Raw genomic sequence first — 21,459 nt, forward strand, 5'->3', positions numbered from 1 at the left:
AAAGAAGTACCCTGGGAGTCATCAATGATAACGGTGGCCTTGGGAATTTGCAGCAGGGGTCCTGGGGCAGGGATCCCAGTCCAGGCTGGCTCTGCTGTGGGTTGTATGGGAGTAGGAAGTCCTTGAGCTTCACAGACCTACAGTATTTCTGACTGAGCAGCAAAGGTTTCACAAAAAGGCGTGGCTAAGTACAAGCCAGATGTTACCACCTCTTACACTTTCAGGGGGCCAGGAAGCCACAGTAGCAACATTTAATGAGATGGCTGACAGTCAGGGAATGTCCCTGCATGTGCTGGTTTGAATAATGCCAGCCAGTTTCTAGTGGGCAGGATTAAAATGCAAACCAAGCCCAGATTTTTTTATTTAATTAATGTCTGATGTTTGCCAACCAGAGGGAAGATGATAGAGTGCTGCAAACAAATAGCTTAGAGCTGTGCTGTCACTTGGACTCAGACACCCTGACATGATATAGCTGGGTTGGCAGCTGGCAATGGATTCGGCAGATAGGCAAGGGATGTATGTGGAAGTGTTCCCGAGATGTGGTCTACAGACAGGCAACCTTTTAACACAAAATTGAGGTGAGACACACAAGATTTACCCTTTTAACCATCTTAAAGTGCGCAAGTCAGTGGCACTAAGAACTTTCACAGTGTTGTACAGCCGTCGCCACTGTCTACTTCTGGAACTTCCAGCACCCCATGAAGAAACCCTTCACCCATTAAGCAGCCGGTCCTCAACTCCCCATCCTTGTGCTCTCCCGGCCACTGCTCATCTGCTTTCCATCTGCAAGGAGACTTCACAGGATGGCCCTGTAGTTTGGGGGGATAGAAGGCACTGGAACTGGGAATCAGGAGATAGGGGCCCTTTCTTAAAATTTGTTTTAATTAGTTATACATGACAGTAGAATGCATTTTGATACACCATATATAAGTGGAGTATAACTTCTCATTCTGGTTGTGCAATGTAGAATCACACTACTCAAATAATCATATATGTACAAGGGTAATAACGTCCAATTCATCCTACTCTCCTTCCTATCCCCATACCCCTCCCCTCCCTTCACTCTGAGATGGGGGCTCTTTTTTAAAAATATTTTTTAAATTGTAGATGAACACAATACCTTTACTTTATTTGTTTATGTTTTTTGATGTGGTGCTGAGGATCGAACCCATGTGCTAGGCAAGCACTCTACCACTGAGCCGCAACCCCAGCCCTGGGATGGGGGTTCTTTTTAAATTTGGTTTCTGCCTTTATCAAGCCCTCTTTTCAGAGCTTCATGAGGAAAAATCTGAAACTTAGCCTTTCATGAGCTTTTTAAAACAGCTACCTGGTGGTATATTCCATATCACAAAACCCATTCATTTCAAGCGTAATTCAATGATTTTTAGTATCTTTACTGTGTGGTACAACCATCCCCATACTCCAGTCTGAGAACTTTTCATACTCCCAATAACATCCTGGATGCCTGTTTATAATTAATTCCATTCCATCCCTACCCCCAGGTAACCATTGATCTACTTTCTAAGTCTTTGCATATTTGTTTTTTCTGGACATTTTATGCAATGAAATCACATGGTATGTGGTCTTTTTCACTGATCATGTGAAACCCATGACGCATTCTAGGTGGGGCACATGCAGTAATTCTCTTTTCACTGCCAAATTGTATTCCTTTGATTGGATATACCTGTTTTATCTCTTCATTCACCCGCAAACATTTAAAAAATAAAAAAAAGAATTTTTCTATAAATTCTAGAGTGTTGGATTATTAGATGACTGTTAAGATCCTCCTCTTCCAAGGTTCTATCCAAAAAGAGTCCCAGGGGCAGATCCGAATTCTTAAATCATTCATTTATTCAGAAAATGTTTGTTAGGGCTTCACGGCACACTGAGCTTGCTCTGTGCTAGACCTGGAGGACATGAGCCTCCGCTCTTGGAATTTCTGCTCAAACACGGGAGGGTAAGCCTTCTTGTGTTGGACACAGCTCCTTTTCTGGTGGGTCAAAGGCGCAGACACACCAGGATGGAATGAACACTTGGGTACAGGTGGCTTTCTCCCTCTCCTCCCACGACTGTGTCACTCAGGCATGCTCTGTGCTCCTCCCAGTTGCTCCCATTCCAGGCTGAGTTTCCAGCACATTGTTTTAGAATTGCTCTTGTGCATGGCTCTCCTCTCTCTGGAACGTGAGTAACTTGAGAGCCGAATGGTGTCTATAGCCGAGCACTGTGCAGCGCCTGGTGCGTAGGTCTGAGTGAAGATTTGATGAGTGAATGGATGAATGGGTCCCATTCTGGCAAGGATCAGGAGCAAACAGAAGAATTGGGGACACACAGTCCTCTTCTAGTCTCTTGAGACCCTGACATGCTTCTTCTCCTCTTTCTTGTTACAGAGTTGGTGTCACATGGGTACTTCTTTAGGTCATGGCAGGAACACAGAAGAGAAAATGCAGTAACTTAAAGTTCTTTCTGCTCCTTGGAACACAGGCTTGACACAGGTTTCGGGCCACTGTCATTAGTGTCTTCACAGTATTCATAGGGTCACTCTGAGGGCACACTATTTAGGGAAACAGTATGAAAATGATCTTGCATGTGCAGGGTGACTGGGCTCAGATGCCAGAGGTGGTGACAGAGTGGCTTCTCGAGCCTGGGCTCCAGGCCCCTCCCTGTTCATTCCTGCCACCACCCTGCCTCACACTCCTCCTTGACTCTGGCCCTAGGCCATCTGGCCTGACCAGAACATCAGGAGAGGAGGAAACAGCACACACCGGGTACAGTCCATGGGACCCAAGGCTGAAGGTGGAGGCGGGAAGACCCAGGAGGCCAAGCCAGGTGAAGTGCTTCATGTGAGAAGAAAGCAGGTGTCCATGAGGGCTTTATTGGTTGCCAGTGCTGGTGGCTGGGGTCTAATCAGAGTCCCAATAAATCACTGGGACAAAATATTAAAAAGGCAAGAGACTTTAAAATTAGACTGTAACTATATTTAAGATCATGCTAGTTTTTAGGATTAAATATGTTCATTTGCTCTACTTTAGTAGGATCATGTGATAGCTTTGTCCATCTTGGGATAATCTTGGAGATTTTTTTCTTTCCGTGAGCATATTTATTTTCATGGTTATTGATTGGGTCCCATTGGTTTGGTCCATCATATATATTTATTGCATGGACAGTGGCCAGGATACTACTGTGGAGGCTCCACTATAGGTCTCAATGACCCCACCCCTTCCAGAAGGGCTCTCAATCGTTGGGGTGGGCTATAGCCTCTGGGTTCCCTTTCTTAATGGTAGGCAAAGATTGAGATGTTAGTTGGAAAGAAATTACCTTGGGTTTGGTTTGTTCTGTGATTGATGAGCATCTTCATTTAAAATCAATTCATGTCTGAGGTACCTTAGATACATATTACCAATTCTAAATTCATGCACAGATCGCTTCTCTCTGAGTCAGTGTCCTGTGAAAATTAAGTGACACCTGATCCTAATCTTGTGAATCAAAAGCCAAGGTGTCCATATTTTTTCCTTCGTGACACTTCACTTTTTAATTCACTAGGTCCCTTCTGTTGAGGTAGTAGTTTCATTTTTAGTATGGAAATCAAGTTTAATGAAAACTTACTTGCCATTTAAAATGATAATTTGTTTGATTTAGCATTCTTAATTACCTTGAGTAAATTGCCGATAGAGGCTCACACAATTCATTTGTTTGTTCAGAGTATTACTGTGTCATTTGCATATTTTGAACGACACCACTTTAATGAAACATGGGGGTGGAGTCAGGGCAAATGCTGAGGGGATGCTCTTTCCGCCCTGCTCTGTTTGTTCAGCTGCAAGATTTTGATCTTCCTACTGAATTTTCACAAAAGATCAAAGTTTTTAAAAGCTTCAGTGTTGGAAAATCATTAGCAATAAGTGTTTGGGGAAGGGGTGGCGATGCAGTAACGTGAGTGGCATTCAAGACCAGCCAGGGCCTGTCCCCTCGGCATCCCCTTAGCTTCCTATGATGATGCTGGTGTGCCTCTCTTCAACCCCAGGATAGCCGCCGCCATCTTGAGGGTGTATGAAGTCGTATCTTATTTCTCACACATTAGAGGTGCTTACAGTAATTAATTAGAAGACTTGTGTGTGATATTCATGGAAGGTGTCAAATTTATATTAAGTGTATTACAACCATGAATCAGTGGTCATTAATAACCATCCATAGGAGAGGGCATAGGCACTTTTATAAATTAAGTAAGAATTATTTCCTATTTTTGCATCAATTATTTTAGGTTTTATGTGTGAGTTTTAGCTCATGATCTTTGGGAATGCTATTTTATCTCCTCTTTGGGAGTTTTTCTTTTCCTGGAAGAGAGAAAGGAGGGATTTGTTTATAGTTCTGGACAAGCTTGCAGAATCAATCTCTTATTTATTGATTTTAAGTGATTCCAGAGCCTGCCTAATCACTGGTTTACCTCCTAAATTAATGTATAGTTTCCCACTATAAAAAAACATAATAGAAAACAATGCATTAGTTTAAATATTTCCAGCTTTCCAGTGGCCCATAACCAAAATGTGGAAAACATTCTAATAAGAGCCCTTCATTAGTATTAGTTATGTACTAAAAGCATCCCTGAGTGATGTGGCTGGAAGGCACATCTCAAACAGGGAGCATTCTCTCTTTTATTCTAAGAGACTATTTGTGGCGAAAGTGTGTGTGTGCATCTTATGGAGCACTAATAATGATGGTTAAAGAATAACCGTCAGTTTTTGATGTTTGCACTACAATTTGGGGATCTATGATAAAGGCCAGAAGATTGCTCCCTTCAGTGCTTTGTTAAGGCTGCATCCTAATGTACTCTTTGTACATGAAGGACTGTCCCTGGTCCAGCATTAGTGGAGCATGCTGTCCGTTCACAGACCTGATGGAAAATGTCTATCTTGAGGCTCAAGAGACCTGCTTTGATCTCTTAATAACACTAAGATCTTGGATTTCTCAGGACTTAGGTTTTCTTTACCTGGGAAGTGATTGTCTATAAATGAAGTAGATATGATCTAAAGTTATTCTGAGATGCTGAATTGACTCTGACCCACATGGTTTTCTGGATCTCTATACATCCAGAGATGGGAGCTGGGAAAACCAGTGCCTGAAGTCGGTGCAGTTCCAAGATGCAAATTAGGGCTAAGCTGATAGTCTCTCTAGGAATCAAGTCCTGGGTTTCAGGGACTCTTAGGTTGTGATGGTAGACTTAACCTTTATCTTGACCTGACCTGTGTTTTTTCCTCCCTCCCCCAACTTCTCCACTAGGAATGGGCAGCATGGCGATGCTGAAAAGGATCTTAGAGATAAAAGTACCAGATATGATCTTGATATCTAAAATAAAACTACCTTTGTTTAAAGTACACAAAGGAAGAATCCTTTTTATCTTATTGACTCAGAAAAGGAAAAGACTAAATATTGTTAAATTTAAAACATTGTTTAAAAATCAACTTATAAATGTAGATTTTTTATACTAGTGAGGGGTTTCTCTATTTTTAATTGAAAAGTAAATATGTTAATAAGTATTATTAAAAATTCAAACTGTATGCCAAAGATATAAAATACAAATTTCTTTCCATTCCCACTGTCAATAGCTGTCCATCATTAACCCATTTTTGTATGCTTCCAGATATTTTAATATGCACATATAGAAGTAGTGACTGTACATACACATCTTTTTGCCTTAAAATAGAATTTACTGTAAATACAATCTGCAAGGGACATAGTTTTAAACCTTAAATGTCACAACAAGGTATACGCTCATTTAAAATCAGCACCTGGATTTGTTTGTATAGTTATATGGATGTGTTAGATCATATATAAAAGCAGTAACTCTGTGGACAGTGTCACTTTATAACACAGTTCATCTTTCTATTTTAGGAATATCAGTGAGGACTAGACATCTCAGTGTTACTTGCCCTGAACTTATACATAACCTGGGTCCCAGAATGAAGATAACCTTATTCTTTAAGGTAGCATTTTATTAGCTATTTTGATGAATAAATGTATACTCATTGTCAAGAAGCTAACATGTAACCCCTCCCTAATTATATATTTAGATGCATTTTCAACTTAATGCTTATATAGGGAGTTTTTACTGTGTGTTAGGCATAGTGTTATTCATGTTTTAATTTAAACATCTAATTCTTCTAACAACCATAGGAAGCAGGTATTATTATTACTGTCCCATTGAGATATTTTATGACTTTTCTATGTAAATAATCACTTCACCTACAACTAATGGGATTCTTATTTCTTCTTTTTCAATCCTTATGCCTTTAAAAAAATTTTTTTTCCTGCCTTATTGCACTGGCTAAGACTTCCACTACAAGAGTGAGAGGAGACATACTTTCTTTGACATTGATCTTAGAGAAAACACATTCAACATTTTACCATTAAATATGATTTCAGGGGCTGGGGGTGTGGCTCAGTGGCAGAGTGCTTGCCTAGCATGTGTGAGGCACTGGGTTCGATCCTCAGCACCACATAAATAAATAAATGAGTAAATAAATAAATGAAAGTTCTTGAAAAAAATATAATTTCAATTATAGATTGAGGAAATCCCCTTCTATTTTTAATTTGCTGGGAGTTTTTTTAATTATGTGGTATTGAATATTATAAAATGCTTTTTCTAAATGTATTAGTAAAATTCTATATGGTTTTTTCATTTTATTATGGTAATATTTCAAATTACATTGATTGATTTTTAAATGTTAAAGCAATATAACATTCCTGAGATAAACTTGATTATGATACAAAAAGGCAAAAAGGATGATCGCTCTTCTTATATATTGCTAACTTTGATTTGATAATTTTCATTAAGGATATTTGTGTCTATGTTCATAGATACTGATCTGTGATTTTATTTTCTTATAGGATGTTTATAAAATTTTGATATCAGACTTACACTGGCCTCAAAATGAGTTGGGAATTATTCCATCTTGCTTTATTTTCTAAAAAAGTCATTGATATTATATTTTTCTTAAATGTTTGGTAAAATTCACTATGAAACAGTCTGCACTGGAGTTGTCTTTTTGGGAAGAATTTTGATAACTTTTTCAATTTTTTTTTAATTGTAAACAAATGGAGTACAACTTGTTTCTCGGGTTGTAAATGAAATAGAAGCGTACCATTTGTGTAATCATATATTTACATAGGGTAATGATGTTTGAGTCATTCTGTCATTTTTCCTTCCCTCCACCTCTCCCACCCCTTTTTTCCCTCTATAAAGTCCCTCCTTCCTCCATTCTTGCCTCCCTCCCACCCCCCATTATGTATCATGATCTGCTTATCAGCGAGATCATTCGTTCTTTGGTTTTTTGGGATTGGCTTATCTCACTTAGCATGATATTCTCCAGCTTCATCCATTTGCCTGCAAATGCCATAATTTTATTCTTCTTTATGGCTGAGTAATATTCCATTGTGTGTATATATATATATATATATATATATATATATATATATATCACAGTTTCTTTATCCATTCATCAATTGAAGGACATCTAGGTTGGTTCCACAGTCTGGCTATTGTGAATTGAGCAGCTATGAACATTGATGTGACTGCATCTCTGTAGTATGCTGATTTTAAGTCCTTTGGGTATAGGCCAAGGAGTGGGATAGCTGGGTCAAATGGTGGTTCCATTCCAAGTTTTCTAAGGAATCTCCACAATGCTTTCCAGAGTGACTGCACTAATTTGCAACTCACCAGCAATGTATGAGTGTACCTTTTTCCCCACATCCTCTCCAACACCTATTGTTGCCTGTATTCTCCATAATCGCCATTCTAATTGGGATGAGATGGAATCTTATGGTAGTTTTGATTTGCATTTCTCTTATTACTAGAGATGGTGAACATTTTTTTTTTTTTTTTTTTTTTTTTTTTTTTGCGGTGCTGGGGATTGAACCCAGGGCCTTGTGCTTATGAGGTAGGCACTCTACCAACTGAGCTACATCCCCAGCCCAACATTTTTTCATGTATCTGTCAATTGCTTGTAGATCTTCTTCTGTGAAGTGTCTGTTCATTTCCTTAGCCTATTTATAGATTGGATTATTTGTATTCTTGGTGTAATAAGTGATGAATCCTCAGAAAGAGAATTTAAGAAAACTACCCTATTCACAATAGCCTCAAAAAAATAAATAAATAAAATACTTGGGAATCAATCTAACAAAAGAGGTGAAAGACCTCTACAATGAGAACTACAGAACTACAGAACTAAAGAAAGAAATTAAAGAAAACCTTAGAAGATGGAAAAATCTCCCATGTTCTTGGATAGGCAGAATTAATATTATCAAAATGATCATACTACCAAAAGTGCTATACAGAGTCAATGCAATTCCAATTAAAATCCCAATGACGTACCTCACAGAAATAGAGCAGGCAATCATGAAATTCATCTGGAAGAATAAGAAACCCAGAATAGCTTAAGCAATCCTTAGCAGGAAGAGTGAAGCAGAGGGTATCGCAATACCAGAACTTCAACTATACTACAAAGCAATAGTAATAAAAACAGCATGGTATTGGTACCAAAATAGGTAGATCAATGGTTCAGAATAGAGGACACAGACACAAACCCAAATAGATACAATTTTCTCATACTAGACAAAGGTGTCAAAAACATGCAATGGAGAAAAGACAGCCTGTTCAACAAATGGTGCTGGGAAAACTGGAAATCCATATGCAGCAGAATGAAGCTAAACCCCTATCTCTCACCCTGCACAAAACTCAACTCAAAATAAATCAAGGACCCTGGAATCAGACACCCTGCACCTTATGGAAGAAAAAGTAGGTCCAGATCTTCATCATGTCAGCTTAGGATCAGACTTCCTTAATAGGACTCCATAGCACAAGGAATAAAAGCAAGAATCAATAGCTGGGATATATTCAAACTGAAAAGCTTTCTGTCAGCAAAGGAAACTATCAGCAATGTGAAGAGAGAACCTACAGAGCGGGAGAAAATCTTTGCCATGCATACTTCAGGTAGAGCATTAATCTCCAGAAAATATAAAGAACTCAAAAAACTTTTTCAACTTCTTTAGAAAGTATGCAACTACTACGATTTTCACTTTCATCTTGTACTAGTTTTGGTAAATTGTATTCTTCAAGGAATTTGCCCATTTTTTCTAAGTTTTCAAATGTATTGACATTAAGTTATTTGTTATAGTTATTGTTTTTTCAGTATATTAGGATCTCTAGAGAGCTCTCATTTTTATTCATTATGCTGGTAATTTGTATTTCATTTAAAAATCTTTTCTCAATCAGTCTAGCTAGGAATTTATTAAGATTGTTGGTCTAACAACCAATTTTTTGGCTTTCTTAATTTTTTCTATTTTTCATCAATTTCTTCCTTTTTTAAAAAAAACTTCCTTCTGCTTAACTGGATTTAGTTTGCTCTTTTTTTTTTTTTTTTTTTTTTTCTAGCTTCTAAAGATGTAACCTTGAATCACTGTTTTTAGGCCTTTTTTTTTTTTTAACTATACAGTTTTCTACTATGAACTTCCTCTAAGAATGACTTTAATGGTGACTGATAAATTTTTATATGTTGCATTGTTTTCATTATCATTCAGTTCAGAAATTTTATATTTCCTCTAATTTCTTCTTTGACCCATGAGCTATTTAGAAATGTGTTGTCAACTTCCATACAGTTTGAGTTTTCTAAGTTTGCTCCCTCTATTAATTTGTAGTTGAGTTCAATTATGGTTAGAAAATATATTTTGTAGGATTTCAGTCTTAAAACTTATTGAAGCCTGTTTACAGTACTTTTTTTTTTTTTTTTTTTTTTTTCGGTACAAGGGATTGAATTCAGGGGAACTCAACCACTGAGCCACATCTATTTTGTATTTTATTTTGAGACAGGGTCTCACTGAGTTGCTTAATGCCTCACTGTTGTTGAGGCTGGCCTTGAACTCACAATCCTCCTGCCTCAGCCTCCCTAGCCACTGGGATTACAGGCATGGGCCATTTCTGTTTTGGTGAATGTACCATGTACATTTAAAAAGAAGGTATTCTGCACTTGTGTGTAAAATTCAAAGTGTCAATTAGGTCAATGTATAGTGATGTTCCAGGTTTATATGTCCCCACTGATTTCTTTTTGATTGTTATTCTATCTGTTCTTGAGATAGCAATGTGAAAATCTTCAACTAAAATTATGGATTTGTCTATTTCTTCAATAATTCTGTCAGGTTTTGCTTTATAACTTTCTATTTTAGGCACATATGAATTTATTATTTTTTATTCTTTTAGATGAATTATCTTTTCATCACTATAAAATGTTTCTCTTTATGTCTGATAATAGTCTTTGCCTTGTAACCTAATTCATATGATTTTGCGGATGGGTACTGAGGAGTTAACCCAGAGGCAATTTACCGCTGAGCTACATCCCCAAGCCTTTTCACTTTTTATTTTGAGATAGGCTCACTAAATTGCTTAGGACCTAGCTAAGTTGGCCTCAAACTTGCGATCCTCCTTGTCTCAGCCTCTCCAGCCACTGGGATCATAGGTGTTTGCTCCATGCCCAGCCCATTCATATGATGTTAACATACCCACTGCCACTTTCTTATACTTTCTCTTTTCATAGTATATATTTTCCCAAGCTTTTATTTTCAATCTTTTTGTTTTTATTTATATTGTATAGAGAACATATGGTTTTTTTATCCATTCTGAAAAATTAGAGTGTTTAGATCATTTACACTTAACATAATTATTTAACTGAATGTAGTTTTGCTGTCTTGTCATTTACCTTTTCTTTGTCCCATCTAAATTTTGTTCTTTTATCTTCCTTTCTTGTCTTATTTTGGATTAATCATATTTTTAAAAATATCTTCCTTTAGTTTGGTTTTCCAAGTAGCAAATGCCAAAATGGAGATCAATGTGTAAGTCATTTATTTGATGCAATGCCAACAAAAGACAAAAGAGGAGAAAGAGCAAGAGTCTGACACCTATTAAAGAAGGGGCAAAAGAAAGGAAGATAGTGTAGACAGAGTCTCAGACGACATTGCAATTTTGAGAAAGTCTCTGCCAGCCTAATGGAGGATAGTGGTGTCAAGATTGCCAGCAGACAAGCTTTGCTTTGGGCAGATATGACCAAGTGCTAGTATCTCTGCTAGCTCAGCCATCGGCTAAGCTTGAAGAACATAGCTTTGATTCATTCACAATAGATCCTAAAGATACTACAGTTGGATGTGCTCAAATAACTGTACTCCTTACTTACTTACTTACTGATTGGCAGTTTTCTTCTAAAAGGGAAATCCAAGTGGGACAACTTCATGGCTGCCCCAAATTCCATTCTAATTTTTCTATTGAATTTTTTTGTATTTCTGCATTAATTTTTAATGGTTATTCAGGGTATTATCACATGTATTTGTAACTTTTCACATGGTACTTAGAGTTAGTATTATACTGCTTCATGTCAAACGTTGAACCTTACACCAGTATAGTTCATTTACTGCTCCCCATTTTCTGTGCTCCTCTTATTCTGTATATTGCTTCTATTTATTTCATAAACTACACAATACCGTGTTCTATATTTATTGGAATAGTTGTATGTCTTTTAAATAATTTTAAAAGAAGTGTGTATGTGTGAGTGTGTGTGTGTGTGTGTGTGCCTGCCTTTTATATTTGCCAATTCCAGTGATCCTCATTTTTTTTGTGTGTGTAGATCCAAATGACCATCTGGTGTCATTTACCTTCATTCTGGAGAACTCACTTCAATATTTCAAGTGAATGGTGATTTGGGCTCTTTTTTAAATGTCTTCATTTAGCCTACATTGTCTAAGAATATTTTTGCTGGACATAGATTCTAGGTTGATGTTTGTTTTCCTGTTGGCACTTTAAATGGGTGGCATATTCCATTATCTTCTAGACTCCGCTACTTTTGATAAGTTAGTGTAGTTTTCTTGTATGAAATAAGCCACCCCTCACCCCCAGTTGCTTTCAAAATTCTCTCTGTTATCTTTGAATTTTAGACCTTTGAATATGATGTGTCTTGGCATGGATTTATGTTTTGTTTTTTATTTAATCTCCCTTGGGTTTGCTGAGGTTCTTGAATATGCAAACTTATGTCTTTTTTTAACCACATTTGGAAAATTTGGGTTACTATTTCTTCAATTTTTTTTTTTTTTTTTTTTTTGCCTATCCTCTCTCCTCCTATCCCTCTGGGATACCAGTTAGTTACATATATATTAAACCTTGTGCTTTATTTCCTACCATCATTAAATTTTTTCTCCGTTCTTCAGATTAGACCATTTCTACAATTTTATCTTCAAGTTCACGTACGCATTTTATTACTATTTTTTCAGTATGCTGTTAGGTTTATCTAATGAATTTTTTCAGATATCATACTTTTTAATTTTAGCATTACCATTTTTCTTTGCATACTTTCTACTTTTCTGCTCAGATTTCTTTTATGCCTATAAGCATGGTTATAATAGCTGCCTTACAATCCTTACCTGCTAATTCCTGTTATCTGTATTATTCCACAGTTGGTCCCTATGGACTACTTTCTTGTTTGAGGATCTGTTACATTTTCCTGTTTCTTTGCATATCTAGTAATTTTGAAATTTACCTTGGACATTGTGAATGATACATTATAGAGATTCTGAAATTCATCATGAACTTTAGTTTCGATTTGCTGGTTTTGCAGGCAGTTAACTTTGGCAGAACTCAAATTCCATTTCTGTCTTCCCTGTAAAGATGGTAGCAGAAATCTATTAGTTCTTTTCATGATAGCTGGGGTGCTTAGAGTATGCTCCATGCATATACTGTGTGTTAGCTTTTATTTGTGTGACCAAAGTGCCTGACACTAACAACTTAAAGGAAAAAAGGTTTATTTTGACTCATAGTTTCAGAGGTCTTAGCCCATGATTGACTGGCTCCATTGCTTTGGACCTGAGACTAGAGAGAAGCCAGGGAGAAGATAAAATTTCCAAGGGCACAAACCTGAGACCCCACTCCTTTCTACTAGGTCCCACCTCCTTTATTTTTGACCGCCTTCCAATAATCCACTTAAATTATTCATTCAGCAAATGGATGAATCCACTGATGATGTTAGAACTCTCATGATCTAATCACTTCCTTAAAAAAAACCCACTGTGAGTCTTTTGGGGACACTTCATATCCAAATCATAACAGAATTGGGATCAATCAGAGATTTGATCCAATCTTATGTAATGAATTTGTGGCTAACTTTTCTCTAGGATCATCTCCCTCATTTTTTTCCAGCTCCTGTCAGCTCCCCGAACTCTGTTCATTGATTCCTTAGCCAGTAAGACTTTAGGTTCCTATCTGAACAGGGCCATCCCAAGTCCCCTGGGACCTGCCACTCGAAAAACTATAAAAACTGGATGATTCGTTAAGTGCCATTCATTTAGGCACTATCCCCCCTTTGGTTTCTACCTGCTCAGCACCTTCAGATAGTTTTGTTGATATCTACAAGAGGGTCGGTACCATGTAAGTTACTTTCAATACCAGAAATAGAACTCTATTATCGAACTTCATAGGTGAATTTACAACACACACACGTGCGTGCACTACAGTGAGTTTAAATACCTCACTCAAAACCATACTGTGGCTAAGTGTCACAGCTGTGATTTGAAGACAAATCCAGAGTCCTGGGATTTCTTCTAAAGGGACACTTTTGTGGTCTGTATTTTTGGCAACGAAAGGAAGTGTAGGAAATATTGTGAGCCTTGTGGTGGCAGTTCCTTACTTGCTAGACTCATCTCTAGTACTCACTGAATACTTTAGGTTTCTTTAAGGTTTACATTATTTTATACCCACGCTTATATATAAACTGCATTAAAGGATCATGCTTTTTTGGTTAAATGCAAAGTAGGCCTTTAATTTTGTAAAACCCCCTATATTAATGGTCCTATGATGTTCAACTTCTTAGATCGTCTTACTTAGAAACTGGTGAAGTTTATTAAGTAGCTCATTTAGTGATTAAAATAAAGAAAACTTTTGGAGGAAAGTAATATCAAAAGTAATACAATTAAAGTATATGAGTGATTTACTGAAGAAACTCAAAACACAGTTAGGGGATAAATAGTTGACTTTATATGTAATTAGCTGTTGGTAAGCCGTAGATCTTGAAAGGACAACATTAGGACCATTTTGAGCAATACTTGTTTCAGAGTTTCTGCCCCGTTTTGATGGTTTCCCCTTTTGTACTCTGATCTAAACCCATTTGAAACAACATTCATCCAATGTTTAATTCCATCTTATTCTCGTCCCCTACGATTTCATCTTTACTTTGCATTCAGAGTCAAACTTGCTTGGTATTGATTTTGCCATAAGTTGATTTGTAGAGAAGTGAAATCTTGTTCGTACATATTGCCCCCCCCCCCAGTACTAGGGATCAAACTCAGAGGCATCTTATCACTGAGTTACATCACCAGCCCTTTTTTAAAATTTTGAGACAAGGTCTCACTAAGTTGCTGAAACTGGCCTTGAACTTGTCATCTTCCCGTTTTAGCCTCCCAAGTAACTGAGATCACAGGCATTTCTGCCCCCAGCTCTGTTACTTTAAACCCAAAGGAGAAGGTCTGTGTTTTTACTTTTGGAATTCTCTTGGCATCCCAGACCAGTGCTCAGATACCATACTTGAGGGACTGGCCAGTAAAGAACAAAGCTTCAATATCCAATTGATTGATAATTCTGAATCCCAGCCAGGCAGTTCTGGGAAGGCGGACTTATCTTCTGAGTGAAATAAAACTGAGTCCTTGAAGGCCATGATAAAGATTTTGGCTTTTATCCTAAGAATAATAGGAAGCTACGCAGAGTTTTAAGCAGTTGAGTGACAAGCCCAGAATTAAATTTTTAAAATAATTTCTCTGGTTGTTTGTGGAACAGTTCAGTATAACCAAGTTCCAGAGTACAGACATTAATAGATATTTTTAAACTTTATCCCAGGGATACAATCTAGAGGAACTGATGCCTGGATAGTCTTTAAGCAGCCCTCCCTAGTTTCTGCTGACTGAAATTTTTAAAAAAGCTGAGAAGCAGAAAGTTTTAGATCAACTGTTTCGAGGGAGGCAGTTGAAATTGACCTTTTTTGGAAATGTGAATATTTTGCATTTCTGATAAGAGACAGTTTTAATGAAAAATTACAGCAATTCAAATGTCAAGGGTTGAATAATATAAAGCCATTTTAAAGGGCAAGTCTAGCACTGGGGATGTAACTTAGTGGTAGAACCCTTTCCTAGCATGTTCTAGGTCCTGGGTTCAGTCCCCAGTACTGAAAAAAATGAGGCAGGTTGGGGGGGGGATAATTCTATATTTCATGCCTATAGGGAAATGGATATATGTAATTTATTAATTTTAAAAATAAAAATTTAAAATGTAATAGACATGTTAAAATTGTAAAAAAAAATTATATTTTCTCTTAAAAATACACAAAAATAAAAATGAAATAAAATTTAATATCCACCAAACTCTGATGCTTCAAATGAAAACACAAGCCTAATATTATTTCAGTAGCTGTCGTAGATCTGAGTTTAAAAGCATTGAGATACTGCTAAGGCATAACATTTTTAAGAGATCAAAAACTTTCATCTGAAAATATATTCTGATCTGCTTCCCCTTCCCAAACATTTGTGGAGACTAAGAAAATTTTAAACATGTCTTGGAGGAATTGACAGCTCACAAATTAAATACAGCCTCTAGCTCTTGTGTCAGCTGCTCTTTGTTGACAGCAGGTTACAGCAAGGTTAATAATGATTTGTTTGATGGATTTCCCCCAAATTTTTATAGAATTTTGTGCATCTTGTGTGCAACTTGCAAAATCTTAGCACTCAAATTCCTCATTAAATTAAGCATTTAAGCCTGCAAATGTACACCTAATATTGGTGGAAAAAGAAGATATTTCTCAGAAACAATGAATCACTAAAGGTGAACTGCACTCAGGGTAGTAAGTGCAGTATCAAGTTGCTCTGTTTTTGTGAAGTGTTGATTCTGAATTCTAGGCTGAAAATCTGGTAGATGACAGCTCTCAAGTATTTCCCGAGGCCAACTACTGTTTTAGGGCATAAATCGTAAATATACCTTTGAACTAAGGCAGTCTCACTAGACCTATCCCTTTGCCACTCTGACTTCCAGTCTCAATGGGATATTGAAGGGGAGGCTCGATAGAATAAACAGTGGAATCCTTGTCCGGGAATGAGCGCCTGGCAATTGTTTCATGGAAAACAGGGAGGGGTGGGGGACAACAACCCTGCTCTGTTCACTGGCTCTTTAATTTAGATTACCAATGATAAAGCCGGGGCTACGGCTAAAGAAAGGTAGGATGCATACGCAGAAACATTAGTGCTAATATGCTGCAGAAAGACAAGATAAATCAGTCCAGCTCTCATACATCACTAAGGGAGAAGCGGATTGCAACTTGACCATGTGCCTGAGTAGTCCCATCAGTGAGAAGAGCAGAACATGGATTAAAAAAACCTAGAATGTACCCTTAGGGCTACTGCTGTGTTGGACCTGGGAGAAGTGTCTGGTGTAAGTTTCAGCTTGTTTTATCCATGTTTGTACCAGTGTGTTCACACCCAGGGAGCTCGTTTCTCTTCTTGTGTTTTCACGGAAGTCTCAAGCATGTTTGTTTACAGTAGTAGACTTCATTTTGTATAAATGTAATAGCAACCTAATAAAGTTCTTAACAGAGGACAGTTTAGCCCAGTGTTTATCCAGGAAAGAAATGTGAGAAAGTGATGATTGTCATTACTGTCTGTAGGAAGCCTGTGGGAGAGATTTGGTTTTGTTTTGTTTTGTGTTTTATGGTACGGGGAAGCGGGGGCTAGAGGGGGTAGGTTTTTAAGTTAAAACTCAGCTATTTTGCGAGTCTTTTAAACAATGTACGTGTAACCCAGTATCTCACTCTTCCTGTGGTCTTTTGTTTTGAAAACTGTGTTTGAATATGTAAGCCAGACTGCTTGAAACGCATTATATTTTATGACTGGGATGTTTGTATTGTTTCATATCTGTTATTAGACAAAATAATCATAAAGGGTGTTTTCTATGGACCTTTTTATATTCCAAAATTAAGTACAGATGGTAATTTCCAGCAGTTTTAAAAATTTGTCAATTATTTAATTTAACATCACTTAAGCATCTGCACAAGGAGAAAGCTGAGATGGTACAGAAACTGAATGAGCATTGATTGCTTGTCTGAATTGCATCTTTAAAGTTTTTGCCTCAAATCTCTGATTTCACAGTTTATTTTTACCAAATTAGATTATCATATTTCACTATCGAGACTGTGAATGGGTGGAACTCTTTCGAATATCCTACATTTCCCGTTAGAACAGAGCTGAACGCGCCTGCTGATTGTTACTGGGAGGGAAATTCTCGTGCCGGCTCACCGAGAAGATTGCTTAAATAATGCATGGGCAGGAGTGAGGCAAGATGGAATTTATGGCCCAGACACTGAGATCAGGCTTTTGTTCAGAGGAGAGACTATTTAAGTGTGAGCATATAACATACACCGAGGCTCCAGGGGAACGGGTGTAACTGAATGAAATGAGTGACCACATGATGTTGTCCACATGTTATTTCAAAAAAAGCCTTAAAACAGCCCAGTGAGCCTATCCTGTGGTTGGAGGGAGGGAGAAGGGGAAACTCGAAGTGCCAATTGGAAACAGAATCCCCTGACTGAAAATTCCATGGGACAGACACAGAAGTGAACATTCTACAGGGAGGGGGGGTAGCCCTAGAGAGACCGGATGTGAGACTGATGACATGCATTGTGGCATTCTCCTTAGGAGAGAATAAACCTTGACCAAACTGCAGAATTCTATACGCTATGTCTTCCATCTTGTCCTAATTAGAGGAATATGTCTGCTGAATCCTAATCTCTCTAATTGTTGATAGAGCAGGCATGTGATTTGCTATAAATACACATGAGCATTCATTTCTGAAATAATGGCTGTTGCCAAATATATTAGACCAACAGGAGTGCTGGACTGGGGAGCTGTGCTGAATAGTTGAGTTTTGGAGGTAATGGACCAGTTGAGAATCATTGCACAGCTGGGCCAGCAGCTGTACCCAGTGCTCTGTCAAGTTTGGCCTCTAATTTCCTTGAACTTGTCCTTGTTTGCCAAAATGATGAACATAGCAAGAACTTGCTTTAAATGAGCCCGCTGCAAGTGGAAAAAAAAAAAAAAAAAGACCCTTTCCAAGGAGTCTTTGCCAAAGTGTGTAGTCAAGAGCCACAATGGCCAAATGGGGTATTGATTAGGGAATGGGAAGTTTGAACAATCATAAAAATGAAAACCAAAGGCACTAAGTTGATAGATGAGGTAAGCTGGCAGGAGACCAGAATACATTAAAAGGCAGTATGTTGGGTCATCACTGTCCTAACTAAAGGACATATGGAAAAACCCCATAATAATATCCAGCAATAATTATTTTGTAGTTAGGAAAAAATAAATAGTTCTGTGAATTGGAAGGCAGCCCAGTAATCCCAAAACCTTTTTTCCTAACAGTGTATTGTTCTGCTGTTCTTTGGGACCGGATTAGAAGAAAGCATCAGAGTGTTTTATATTAAGAAGCATCCAATAACTAAACAATGCTGTTAGTGGCTAGGAGCAGCAAGGGCTAACTTTCCATTCCCTGGTCCCTGCTTGAGTAAGGATTTATCTAGCACTTACTGTATACTGAGTGTGTTCTAGATACATACTCTAACCAGCTAGAATAAAATCTCTCTGAGAGCCTACACTTGCATTGCTGCTTCTTTCTTATGATTCCTTCTCTTGAAAACCATCAGTCTCTATATGGTTCCCCAATTCTAAAGAAATTAATCATGGAATCCTTGTGAGGTGAATGCTGTATTTTCCTGTCACTCAGTATGCCCTCCCTCTTCACACTTGAGGGCCAGTAACTCCAACACTTGCAAGGTAGGGCATTTGGAACTAAACACTTAACTTTTGGGAAAGCCAGTTTCCTCATTTGTGAAATGGAGAAAGTGATCCTCTCCTTGCAGGCTCATGAGGATTCAGAGGGAAGATGTGCCTGGGTACGAGGAGGTGCTTTCCTACCCGCCCAGGATGGAAGGAGTACCGTGCACCCTATGGACAGAGCCTGTGCAGAGCACACGGCGTGGGGTAGGGAGAGAATAAAAGAGCAGGGGGGTGGCAGCAAAGCTGGCTTGGCGGGTGTAGCAGTCCCTTGATAAGAACATGGCCTGAGATAGGATGGCACCAGTGGGAAGGAGGAGCGAAGGATGAACTGAAGCCTGTCTCCAGAGGAAGATCACAGAACATGACCGCTGGTCCAGTTCAAGTAGAGTGAAGAAGAAGGACGAGTAAAGAACAAAGAGCTATGGCGGAGAGGTAAAAGACCAGGTGGTCATGGCAAGGTGTGGTTTGTGTGTATGTGTGTGTGCATGTGTTCCTCAGAAATCAAAAACCGAAAGCAATGCAGTCTTCAGGGACTGATGAGCCAAGGAATATAAGAGGGAAGAAGAAATCGGAGTGCTCTAGTTAATGTATGGAAAGGGTATGGGAACAAAATCAATAATAAACCAATAATACAGGGCTGTTGCTGACAATGGAGTGAGAATTCAAAGGCATTGCTTAAAATGGCAAATCTATGTTTGGAGTTTTTCCCAGACAAGACCCACAATCATCAAATAATAAGGCTTTTCTGCAGTCTTGGAACTTATTTAAGTTTTCCTGAGTTAAAAAAAAATGCCACTGAAAGGATACAAATAGTGTCAGGGTTGGGAAGAAAAAGAGCACGAGGAATGGAAATTCTCAAAATAGCTTGGTTTTAAGAGGAAACAGGAGCCAAAAGATGACTGGTTGACCCTTCGGAACGTTACCCATTCATTATTATTTGCTGGAAGGTTTAGAAACTGCTATTCCCTAAATAGCTTATTGGGATTTTTAAGGAAATCTAAACAAGAACCAAGAATCTACCAAACCCCCAACTGACAAATAGGTTGTGGTCCCAAAGTCCATTTGTAGGTCCTTCTTAGGAGCAATGCTGTAAACATCTTCAATCTACTTTTCAAAGGGCTACTCAACCCGTCCTACAGCAGAAGCATCACATACATTTGCCATAAAAAATTAATAGCAGAAATACTTTTAATGTTAATAATTAAAATATAAGCCTTAGCCAACAGGATAGAAAATGTTTTCAATGCTAGTGTTAAGGAAAATGCAGGCTCATTACAAGATGATGTGGTTTGTGACTACCTTAAAATTCACGTCTACCTTCTCTGCCTTTGACTTCTTTAATTTTGAAATAAAAGGATTTCCTTATCCTTAGTTCAGGCATGTTGTGGATTCTACCTTTAGCAATACCTGCCATGATTAGGATTGTTCTCACAAAAATAGAAAAAGGAAAGGGAATGAGTTCGGGAGGAAAGGGTAGGGAGAGAGAGGGGTACCTGAGGTGGCTAGGGCAAGTTAAAAGCTGTGCTGGTGAAAAGGGTGAAGGGGAAAGAGGCAGACTGATGGGAAATTAAGGGAGCTCTGAGCATTGGAAAGAAGAGTAAATAAGAGAGTGTGTGTATGGAAAGAATACTGGGCCTAATGCCTCCTGGACAAGCCACCAGGGGGTGCTTACCACCCAAAGTTGCTTTGTGAGTCCGTGATGCTGCTTCTGTAACAGGGTTAGATCTATGGAATCTCCTGGGATCTTCAGCCCAGCCCTTTTTAGAAACAGGGTCTCGCTAAGTTGCTGAGGCTACCTTTGAACTCCTGATCCTCTTGCCTCAGCCTCCCATGCTGCTCCTGGGACCTTTTTAACCCCTCTTAGGTCCCCCCTTGTCGACACTTCCTTCCCTATTCAGTTTAGATACCATAACCTCTCATTTCAACCACCCCTTTCCCCAATATTATCAGCTCTCCCATTTATTCACTCAATTAAGATTTATTAAGTGAATCCTACGTCAGGCAACGCAGCATTTAGAAAAATGCCCGACACACCTGTGCTGCTTCTGGCACCATTCGGGTCACATCCAAGCCTTACTCCGTCCAGTTGTGTGCTCTTTCCTGCCTTCAGCCAGGCTGCCGGGGAAACACACACCACTGTCAGCTTGCTGTCCTGGTAAATTTACGCCCTCCAACTCCAGAAAACCCCTCAGTTTAACTCATTGATTTTACATGTTTTCCTGGAAGCTCTTCCTATTCTCCTCACCACCTATTTGAAGATTTTCCTACTTGCTCAAGTCCTTGACCAGATCACCTGTCCCCTTATTTTCCCACGGTCAGCCTCTTATGGTGCCACCAAATCATTACTAGGATTACCGGAATAAAACCAGCCACCTCGAGAACATGTCAGCACAGAGAAAGTCAAGACGGCCTCAGGAGTCTGGGCTGGCAATGAAGGTCTTTACCAAAAGTTTCTTGAGAAGTCAGCCAAGACCAGGATTTCTGAAAATCATCTTTATATATCTTCCTCTCCCAATCTAGCTCCTCCTGGCAGCTGTCTGCGTTTCCTGTCCCCTGTCCACCTCCCCTGGCGCC

The 21,459-nt window shown here is 38.5% G+C and overlaps 1 protein-coding gene across 7 annotated transcripts in view; it reads left to right on the forward strand.

The window, feature by feature from the left end:
* Rapgef4 (Rap guanine nucleotide exchange factor 4) overlaps positions 1–21,459 on the forward strand; it is a 279,641-nt gene that overhangs the window by 83,241 nt on the left and 174,941 nt on the right. The window contains exon 1 of one of the 7 annotated variants that reach the window (XM_047543014.1): positions 2,767–2,826. The exons of 5 other annotated variants lie outside the window; for them this stretch is intronic. Coding sequence is in view for 1 of the 2 variants with exons in the window: in XM_047543012.1 (XP_047398968.1) it covers positions 5,952–5,975 (24 nt within the window). In the remaining variant the exon portion in view is untranslated. Of the gene's footprint in view, positions 1–2,766; positions 2,827–5,883; positions 5,976–21,459 lie in introns of those variants that run through there. One more of the 7 variants, XM_047543012.1, reaches the window with a different exon arrangement.

Source organism: Sciurus carolinensis, chromosome 3 (assembly GCF_902686445.1).
Source record: "Sciurus carolinensis chromosome 3, mSciCar1.2, whole genome shotgun sequence".
NCBI classification, from domain to species: Eukaryota; Metazoa; Chordata; class Mammalia; order Rodentia; family Sciuridae; genus Sciurus; species Sciurus carolinensis.